At 42.5% G+C, this 11,119-nt stretch overlaps 1 protein-coding gene across 3 annotated transcripts in view; it reads right to left on the bottom strand.

The window, feature by feature from the left end:
• Positions 1–1,485: 1,485 nt before the first annotated feature.
• Positions 1,486–11,119, bottom strand: part of EFL1 (elongation factor like GTPase 1) — a 157,812-nt gene continuing 148,178 nt past the window's right edge. For all 3 annotated transcript variants that reach the window (XM_053593893.1, XM_053593892.1, XM_053593895.1), the window contains one exon: positions 1,486–1,802. In XM_053593893.1, the coding sequence (XP_053449868.1) occupies positions 1,614–1,802 (189 nt within the window). In that variant the 3' untranslated portion in view covers positions 1,486–1,613. The remainder of the gene's footprint in view (positions 1,803–11,119) is intronic.

Raw genomic sequence — 11,119 nt, 5'->3', positions numbered from 1 at the left:
CACACCAGCACATCTGGCAGGGCCCAACACAACTGCAGAAAGAGTAACTCTAACTCTTTCTGGTTTATGCCTCTTTTCTCTATTAAATGCAAAATTTGCTGATAAAGGGTAGAATAACATGTTTGATGGCACGTCTGGTAGTTTAAATGAAAGCTATAAACCTAAGTGCTAGGTTATCAAAATTTTCAAATAAACCAATAGATGGTCTAACTCACATAAATTACTTCATATACTATTATTTGTTAAATATAAACAGTCAGTGAGTTATCCAGCAACATTTTCCACAAACTTTAGGTCAATTAGACTTGACCAACTATGCCAGGGCTCTAAAGATTTAAAAATAAAATGTCTATAAATAGTATTAAAAATAACCTGGCTTATTAAGAAAACCCATGAAAAAGCATTTCAAAAACCAAGGCTGGTCCAATAATTTTAAATTATAAAAAGGAATTCTTTTAAGTGACTATAAAAATTGTTATGCAACATTAAAAATTATAAAATCTATTTTTGACTGACTTGCTTTGTTCCTTAAATGGGGATGACCCTGAATGAGGCAACTGAGATTTAAGAGAAGTATTCATAGGCAGTAACTTCATGTACATTAGCTGATATCCCTTCAATAAGGCTAAGAGGAAATAGCAAAGGAACTCATAGAAATTTACTTTCTTTTAAAGAAAAAGATACAGGGATAACTTTCACTCACACTCGTTTAAACAGAGGTGATAAAAATTTCTGAATGTAAAAGCAGAAAGTTAAAGGCTAACTATTGAACACGACACTGTTTTGTTGAACAACATCGTAAGATGGATCAGCTAGGACAGTGAGTTGGTTTAACTAAAAAACAGCTGCTTGCTCAGATATGTGGACTCTCCAAACATTAGATGCTGTGATTCAGTGACTAAACGGGAGACACTTCCAATCAGAAAGTCACACCATTTCTCTGTGGAGGAAGTACTTAGACAAGTGACACTGAGGACAGGCAGAGAGTCAGCAGAGAGGATACTGCAGGTCTGCACAACACACCCACTGCACTGAGTGGGTGCCCCTGACCACACATCTTAGTGCTGGGTGTCAAACCCAGGGCAGTATTAAATCACTACTGTAATATTTATGATAACTTCTTATCTCAAACCAGAACCAACTAAAAAAGCACTTTGAAAATGTGTTCTCTAACATTCTTTTAAAAATATTTCTATGGGGCCAGGCATGGCGGCTCATGCCTATAAATCTAGCATTTTAGGAGGCCAAGGCGGGAGGATCACTTGAGGCCAAGAGTTTGAGATCAGCCTAAGCAACATAGAGAGACCCTATCTCTGTAAAAAGTTTTTTAAAATTAGCAAGGAGTAGTAGCATTCAGCTGTAGTTCCAGCCACTGGGAAGGCCAAGGCAGGCAGATCACTTGAGCCCAAGAGTTTGTGGTTGCAGTGAGCTGTGATGACACCACTGCACTCTAGCCCAGGCCATAGAGCAAGGCTCTGTTTTAAGAAAAAATTATATGGATCAACTTTATTGAAAGTGAATGTACAGAGATAATGCAGCAAAAAGAAAATTTCCCAACACTAAAACTTGATACTTTTTAATTCATCAGAAAGAAAAGAATCCACCAGTAGTAGCTACTTATTTTTGCTGAGCGTTCTCTGCTTTTCCGCGTGCTCCACAATCTTTTCTTCCACATAAAGACCCTTGCGCTTTCGCACCGCGTTCATGTATTTCCGGGCCTGGTTCTCGGAGTCGGCCTTCTCCCCGAAGTGCAAGTACTCCTCCTCAGTGGTTGGCACCCAGAAGGGGTCACTGTGGATAATCTTGTCAAAAAAGGGGACAGAGTCAGCCAAGTATATTTTAACTCTAAACCTTATCCAGTGAATTCCCCAATTTATAAATTTAGTCTTAGCTAGTGAAAATTTTAGGCAATGAACAGTAAAACTTGCTAGGAATGGTAATAAATAAATATGAAGAATCATGGAAGGCATGAACAAACGGAAGTAGATTCAACAAAACTTGTAACATATGTATTAATTTTTGCTCATTGAACCATTTCATAATACTAAGGAAGAAATACAACTATTAATTTTTAATGTAATTTTCAAAAGCTCTCCTTTTCACTAAGATACACCTGAATGTTAATGTCTTTTCATCAATTTTGCTTTTGTCTCCAATAAAGATCAAAACATGTTAGCATATTACTCATTATCCTTTGCTTTTCCTCTAAAATTCAAATGCAGTGCCCTGGTGAGCCACACCAGAGGCAGGCATGAGCAGTTCCTTTCCTCTTCTCTCTGGGCCCATGCCTGTTTACTACACGGATGGTGAGGGAAGACAAGTCTAGCAGAAAGCTTGCTGAGGACAGTTTTTCTGTGAGGCCATCTTTGAAGGGAAGGGAGAAGGGCAGATCTTGGAGAAGGTAAAGAATCAGAGGAAAAGTTAATCTGAAAGACTGAGCAGAGGGGCTTAGCCCCTCTCAATGACCAATAGTCAAGCCACAATGTCCAAGGAAGTGGTGAATTTGGATTGGACACGGACCTTCCTGAGCTCCACATCCAAGGGCCTGTGACGTCTAGGACAGGACAGAGACTGCACACATGAGTTACGGGAGGAACAGCACTCGTGATGGTGTCCTCCAGGTGGGGAAAGCTCTGTGAGCCCAACAGACCCTAGCTTCTCTGCCTCCTTACTCACGGCTCCCCATGGGAATCTGAATGGTAAATGTGAGAAGAGAACAACACAGACACCGGTAGCCTGGCTTCCTCTTTTTCCTGCAAAGAACCTGTCCACAGGAAGCTTCTTTGTCCACCCTGGTCTGCCCCTCCATGTATTACAGAAGCAGACCTTGTCCCTTTGGCAGCAGCCCTTCCCAGTGTAGCTCAGTTCCAGACTTCAGAGTTAGGATACCCACTTGCTCACAGATAAAGACCACATTTCCTAAGATCAGCTTTATTTACAATAAAGGTGAAAGTTTTTATGTGTCTTCATTTTTTCTTTTTTCTTTCTCTTATAATTTTTTTTATTTGCTAAGGAAAAAGGTTATTTTATTAGGTGGGCACAAATCCCAATATTTCTTAATTCAAAATATAAAATGAAAGAAAAATATATTTTAATGCAGCCACACGTCAAAACAGAAAGAGAAATCCCTGTGGACCAGGAAGGGAGAGGTTTCTGGAGGGAGAAAAGAGAGCCCACAACAGTGTGTGGAGGTGGAAGCCCCATCCTCAGCCCACAGGGGGTTGAGACAGACATGAGCCAGGAGGGTCAGGCTCTCAGTGCCCACTTTAGGTGGGCTCAAAGCACACCCAGGCGTGTAGGTCCAGAGCCACTCACTCTTCTCCAGAGTTTGAACATCCACGCGTGCCCAGGGCTGTGGCTAGAAACGAGCTGTGGACCATGAGGCAGACACAAGCACCTCTCTCAATCTCTTGTCCTTGCCATCTACACCGGTGATGGCTCTGAGCTGAACCACTGCAAAGGACAGCTGACGCTATGGTACTTGGGAGGGCAGAGGAGGTGGTGACTGTGATGCCGAACAGGGAAGCCACGGAGGAGAAAATGCCCATAAGACAGCTATGCAAATAAGAATTCCAGAACACTAAGCACAGAGAAGACCCAGCAGCATGACAGACAGCCACCAGACTCAGTAAGAGGAGGAAGCATGAGCAAACCAGGAGGGTAACAGAGTAACCTGAAGAACCTTATCAACAGTACCAGAATACTTAAAGATCCTCAAGTAAAGGAAAGGCAATAGTATCCAATAAAGATTAGGCATTAGACAGTTATAAAAAACAAATGGAAATCCTAGAAAAAAATTTAGACTTAAAAATAAAAAGAAACTAACTAGCTAGATTAAACTTGTTGAAGAGAAATTAAGTAAATTAAAGATGGATAGATTCAATATCCAAAATATATAAAGAACTCTTACAAGTGAACAAAAACACAAACAACCCAATAAAAAACTGGCAAAGGATTGTATAGACATTTTCTCTAAAGAAGATATGCAAATGGAAATAAGCATGTGAAAAGTTGTTCAACACGACTGCTCTTTAGGGAGACGCAGATTCGACTGTAATGAGGTGCCACTGAATACCCACTAGAATGGCTGTAATAACAACAATTAAAAAATATGTTGGTGAGGATGTGGAGAAACTGGAAGTCTCATACATGACTGGTGGGAATGTAAAATGGTACTGCCACCATGGAAAAAAAGTTTAGCAGCTTCCTTAAAAGTTAAACACAAAATTATCATATGACCTCACAATTCCACTCCTAGGTATACACCCAAAGAAACTAAAAACAGGGACTCAAACAAGTACAGGCACATGCAAGTTTATAGCATCTTTATTCACAATAGCCAAAGAGTGGGAAAGCTCAAATGTCCATTAGTGGACACCTGGATAGACAAAATATGGGGTAGCCATAGAGCAGGCAGTGAACTGCCATTAAAAGGGAGGAAGTACTGATAACCATTACAGTGTACACGCTCCTCCAGAACACTGTGCTAATGAAGCCAGATGTAAAGGCCATGGCGGCAGATTCCATGTCCACAAAGACAGAAGGCAGACTGACTGATGCTTACAGGGACTGAGGGGAGGGAGGAATGGGAGGAACTGCTTCATGGGTAAGAGGTTTTACTTTAGAGTGATAAAAATGTTCTGAAGGTGGTGGTCACACACCACTGTGATTGTACCAAATGCAACAGAATATTTACTTTAAAATTATCAGTTTATTTTATTTTATTTTATTTTTTGAGATAGAGCCTCACTTTGTCACCTCAGAAGAAGGCCGTGGCGTCACAGCTCACAGCAACCTCAAACTCTTGGACTCAAGTGATTCTCTTGCCTCAGCCTCCCGTACACCTGGGACTACAGGTGCCTTGTCACAGCTTCCAGCTATTTTTTTTTTACAAGACGAGGTCTCACTCTGGCTCACACTGGTCTTGAACTCCTGAGCTCAGGCAATTCCCTCGCCTCAGCCTCCCAGAGTGCTGGGATTAAGGCATGAGCCCCTGTACTCAGCCTTAACTTTAGGTTACATGAATTTTACCTCAATAAATTATTTTTCAAAAAGATTTATAGAAATATTGCAGAATATAGGCATAGAGAGGCAAAGACAAAAGAAAGTATGACAGGAGAAGTCAAAAGCTGTAAAATATACGCAGGATAGGAGTTCTGAAATCAGAGAACAGGACACAAGTCCTGAGCAAGACGATGAAACCATCCACCCCTGTGACAGTGGTGAAATGCTGGCCCTCGGTGAGTATCTGCATCTTGGGGAGGTTCTGTGCTGACCCACCAGATATTACTGACAGGCACAGTGAGCCACCCCTATGCTTCTCACTCTTAAACAACGGCTGGAAATGAAGTGGCTGCCTGTGTCCTGGTGCTGAGGTACAATGAGGTGCTTCAGTGTACCAAGGAGCCTAGGTGTGTGCATATGTGTTTATATAGTTAAATAAAACTTTATTAGTGACCCAAGCAAAAAGCCTCTGTTAAATACATGCTAAAAACACGCTAATCACAGATCCTCAATGGAACAACTACGAAGTATCCTTTGAGTGAAAACAGAAATGAATCCTTGAAGGAAAGAGCAGATTGTAAGAAGTGAGAACAGACAGGGAAGCACAGAGGCATTATCAGCAGTGAGAGTAGAAATTCTTGTGGGTGGCAGCAAATGCACAGATGGAATGTCCTCAAGTGAGACCCCACTGGAAGGCTGGGGGGAGATGGGCTGGAGCAGAGAGCATGTCCAGCCCTTGGGGAGAGTGAAGTGGCAGACAGGGTGACTGGATGAAACTCAGACCAGTAAACTGCAGCTAGAATGAGGAGCAGGGAGAAGCCCAGTTCCAAGGATATAGTGATCTAAGGAGGAAGGAGTTCTTCTGGAGCACACTACTGTTTTGTGGGCACACAGGTCTCCAGAGACGCAATTCTGATTCACTAGCCACTTAACCTAGGATAGCAATGCCATTCCAGACCCCTCACTGGCAGAGAATGTTCCCATGATACCAGCCAGGGTGAGTCAGTGCAGCTCAGGGTCAGGGTCTGGGCAGGAGGAAGGAAGGTGGCTGCTGTTCAAAAGCCACCCACGCAGGGTGAGGGGCAGGGCTAGCTAGGGAAAGGGAGTACAAGGGAGCCTCATGGTGACACAACAATCCTGTACCTTGATTGTGGTAACAAAACGTTTTATGTAGCCTCTCCCCACACACGTGCACATGCAGGTGTAAATATAAGGGCAGAAGAGAGCAGCCTGCCGTTTTGTTGGTGTCACCGAGCCATTGCGCCAGCCCTAATTGCTTAAGCAATTATTGGTATGGCAGTATGGTCCTTGTAGCTAAAAATATTATGCCTGACCCAGGGTTTCTGTAAAGATTAAAGAAGATATTATGTAGAAGTCATACAGTTCTACCTGGCTCCACCACAAGTCTGCCCCTTTTCCACGACAGCAGACTTGTCTAAACGTAAACTTCCCAGTGGTACTAGCTAAGTCAAGTCCATTTGTCACAGCCAGTGGAACCTGAACAGGCTCTGTGGGCATAACAACATCAGTGTTCTGGTTTGATGTAGTTATGAGAGATGTTAATGCTGGGGGAAAAGTGAAGTGGCAGGGTACACAGGGCCTCCCCATATGTATTTTTTGATGACTTCCTGTGAATGAAATTATTCCGATTTTTTAAAAAGCTACTCATCCACAAGTTATAACTTTAGGTTAACTGTTGGGAGGAAGTAAAATTCTCAACAAATATAAGAAACACAAGCTGCTTAAGGAATTGTTTACTCTGCTTTGCTGATAGCAGAAGTGGTGAGGGTTGTAACGTCTATTCCTTGTGGAACAAAATAAGCAAAGTGAATGCAAGGAGTGGCATGGTGGGGCAGGCATTGTGAGAGTTAGCAGTGATGCGGTCTTGGTTCAATCCTACTCCTTGACCCATGTAGCTGTGTGATCTCAGACACGTTATTTCAAAGCATTTCATGCCTGGGTTCTCCCATTTATAAGGGCGAGTGTTAAAAGTCCCAATTTCATGTGACTCCATGAGGACTAGGTGAGATCACCCACTGATGTCAGGGACACGCCTAGATGCAGAAAGGTACAGCCCTCTCCGTCACATTGCTGTGTCAGAAATCCAGGCATAGGGTCACAAGAGCAAGCACCGGTCAATGGAAGGGCAAGTCCAGAAAGTAGGTGATGTCCTCCATGTGCTGTTCTGAAACCATCCAGCTAGGGTGACTGGAAAAACAGACACTCAAGCAGCTACTGCTGCATTCCATGGCCTAGCAGATGAATCCTTTGGCTTCTACCTCACCCTGTCCCTGCAAGAGCACAGAACCAGTACCCTAAAGCTAAAGGAGGATGATACCCCGGATATGAGGAACCAAACATCCTCAGTATATATGTCTACAAAGTGACTGCCAAAATCTCCCAGGGTGTCATTAGCAAAGCATTGGCCGGTTGCTGGGGCCCTGATATATCTAAGTGTATATTGCACTGGAAGTTCCTCTGAGGTCTAATTTAGCAAACTTCTCATTTCCAGAGGGGGAAAATACCAAACACAGCATCAATAAATGAGCCAGCAATGGGAAAATGGGGACAGTAGGGGGATTCAGGAAGAGATGAACTGAGAGAGCCAAAACACCAGCAAGCCAGCTTCCTGAAGCAGAGCTCTCTCAATGACACTGGACTGTAATTACAATAGCTGGAACTCACAAGCCATGCACACACACACAGGAAATTCTTACTTGACTTTAAAGAGCTGTCCTAGTTATTCTCACAATACATGTGGCCCTGTCACTGGCTAGGTGTCGCCTTGTAACGCCAAGTTACAAGGGCTTCAGAGGCTCTATGCTGTACCATTTTTTTTGAAGTGAGATTGATCAAAGACCTTTAAATATAAGAAATCCCCTAAGAACTTTCACACATCCCCTCATTTAATCCTCTGGGTAAGTCCAACACAGCCCAGCTGGGAAGTGGTGCAGACTCACCTGTCACCTGAGGCCTCCCTGTGGACTCCCTGCAAGGATCCTGAGCCCTCTTTTCCTTCTGTCTTGGCCTTTGCTGTGGGTTTATCTCAGGAAGATACAAATGACCATTTTCTTTGAGGGTGGGTGCCCTTAGTGTACACTGGGTAAATGTACGTTCACTGAATAAATTGCTGCATACCTGCCTTGACAGCAGAAAGCTTAGCTTATTATTTAAAAAATAGTACTTTCTATTCTTCCTCCTGAGTCTCTGAACACCTGTATAAGTAGACAGAGAGACCAGAAGCCCCTCACAGATCCAGAAGCTCCCAGCTCTGGTACATGGACATAGAGGTGCTGAGAGGCCTGGGGTCAGGACAAAGAGGCAGCAATCTACAGAGATCTTATAATTGGAGGTAGATGATTGGTAAAAGAGATTCCTAAAATTGGCTGGTGCCACCACACCAGCCCTAGTGGCCAGGATAGACTAGACCAGATAAGCTATTTCACCGCAAAGTCCAGCAAGGATCCAGAGGGCACCATGTGGAGGTAAGGCTTCCCTTTTCTCACCCCTACCATAAGGTCACAGAAGGCCTAATCCTTCTTAGGGGAAAGGGAAGAAAGTCAGGAAACTGAACTTTTACTTGGGCAGTCACCCACAAAGACTATCCTGTAAGGAAATGTGATCATCAATGGTTTTTAGCTGGTTACTGGAACCCTCCCATAACCAGCTGGAAGACAGACCCATCTTAGAATATAAAGAAGCCACATGTTCTCAGCAGGTCCGAGTTGTACTGGTAAATAAATATTAAATTCTGTTAAAACAGAAAGCAAAAACTTATACAGCAAGAAATGAATGAAGTGTTAAGCAAGAGATACCAGACTCTTACTGGCCAACTGAGGACTAAAGCCTTTCTTGAAAAACAGAAGATAAAAAAGCTTCAAAGAGGGTCTACTCTTGTCTGGACTATTATCATGGACTTCTGAGGTTGGCTCAGTTTCTTTTCTAGAGGTTCCCAGGACTGCTTTTTGCATTTGTGAGCGCCTGCCCTGGGGAACTTCTGGTGAATTGGCTCCAGCCTGCTCTGCCCTGCGCCTGAGACCCAGGTGCCCTGCTCTCACTGTTCCTGAGCACGGCATCCTGAAGCCACATGCCTCAACAAGCCAAATACACTTGAAGAACAGGGGCCGTGGAGTAGCACCTGACTGCACAAGGCTAGTTCTGAATTTCCTTAGAAGAAAAAAGATAAACCTTCCTGCTATAGTTGTCCACCTGTGAGCTACAGAAGGCCCCTCAAGGCCACAAAGACAGCTTCCCATCAGACGGAAGGAAAAGGTGCCTTTTTTTTTACTGGCTTACCCAGCATTCCTCAGCCTGGAGTGAGAATGTATTTTTACAACTGAGGGTATGCCATTTTCTAATTCAAAGGAAGGAACCCAAGTGTAAGCTGTTGCCTTAGGCATTAAAAAAAAAAGCCTAGAAGGACAAAGTTTTCAGCATTCCATTTTAATTTTTTGCCCAATTTTCACTATCATTCTGGCTGGCAGGTAGGAAACACCATGTCCAAAATAAACTTCTCTAGGACTATTATAATTACTTCTTCCTTACCCCAAGTGAACTTTATCCCACCCCTCAGGGTCATCTAGGTATGAAATGGCCGGTCTTGAGGTTATGCTGACATACATGTACAGCAGCAGTGGTTGGTAATATCTTTTTTTTCTGTGCCTGTTATTAGCTCCTTTTCTTCCTTTTCCACAGAAGAGTAAAACATAGAAAGAGAAATTATGAGATTGCTGACTTCAATGGTTTCTTCATGGGAAAATGCCTGTAATTTTATTTTCTCTATTTTTTGAAGCACTTTCTCTCAAAAGCTCTTGATTGTAAATTATATGGTATAGCAGAGTACAAATGAAAAAAATGCCTTAGAGTGAGAAGCCAGATCTCAACAACTGTGTTATTTCTAAAATGAACTATGGGGGAAAAAACCAAGACAGCCAAGAAATATCAGATCAATGACATTTAATTATAATGTAGTTTTCAAGACTTTCAAAAATTTGAAGCTTTTGGGAATAGGACCATGACAGGTGGCAAGGATATGACAGAAGGATGGTACAAAACTAGAGTAAAACTTTTCTTGACAACATTTTTCTCTAAAATTATTTAATTGTAGAGTTTGATTTTTAACAAGTTGTAGCTAAATCAGAAACTAATATTTTAAAAAAAAAAAAAGATCAATTTTTAGCCTTTTAAAAAATTGAGATTGAAAACCAGGTTTTCATGTAGCAAAAATTGCCTTATTTGATAAAACCTTATTGTTTTTATACTAGTAGCCCCTAAATACCACTCTCCCCTTTTTTTGTAATAAATATTTCAGGTGGGCCTATGGCCAACTAGAGCTTTATAGAGCTAAATCACTCTTACAGATATAAATATTTCACACTTGTAGGCCATATGATCACAGTCATAGTAGTAGATTTATCACAGTCATATCTACTTAACTGTACTTGAAAGTGGCCATAGAAAATCTGTAAATGATGGGATGTATGGTTGTATTCCAATAATTTTTTTTTTTTCCACAAAACAGGTAAAGGAGCATAGTTTGCTGACTTCTGACTTAGTTTAAAAACCACATAGCCCAAACTTGTTAAGGGGGGGGCCTTAGGGTGTGGTCACATGACTGGTTCTGAGCAATGACGTGAAGGTGAGAAGCTGTGTGCAAGGCCTAGTTTGTGTCCTGCAGAGAAGGAGTACACCCTACCCTCCTCATCCCTATTCTTATAGGCTGGAATGCAGGTGGTAGGAGGAGAAATGGCTACTCTGGATGATCAATGGAAGCCAAGTGCTGAGAAAGGCAGCAAGGCAAAAGGAGCCTGGGCTCCCACCACAGTGAGCCACAGATTAGCCCTGTATCGCCTCCCCAGACTCAGAAGAGAAGTAATATCTGCCTCATTTGAGCCACTATATTTTGGGATTCCCTTTGTTAGAGAAGTCTTACTTGCTTCCTAAATATTTGCCAATTAGGAAATGGGGGGAACTTTATAGATTTAAAAAATATACATACTTCGTAAAATCACTTTCAAGAACAAGACTGATGGCAGGGTATGGTGGCTCACGCCTGTAATCCCAGTGCTTTGGGAGGCTGAGGAGAGAAGATTGCTTGAGTTCAGGAGTTCAAGAG

The sequence above is a fragment of the Nycticebus coucang genome, chromosome 6 (genome assembly GCF_027406575.1).
Source record: "Nycticebus coucang isolate mNycCou1 chromosome 6, mNycCou1.pri, whole genome shotgun sequence".
NCBI lineage: Eukaryota > Metazoa > Chordata > Mammalia > Primates > Lorisidae > Nycticebus > Nycticebus coucang.
Note: the sequence above shows the minus strand (reverse complement) of the source record. Positions and strands in the feature narration are given on the sequence as shown.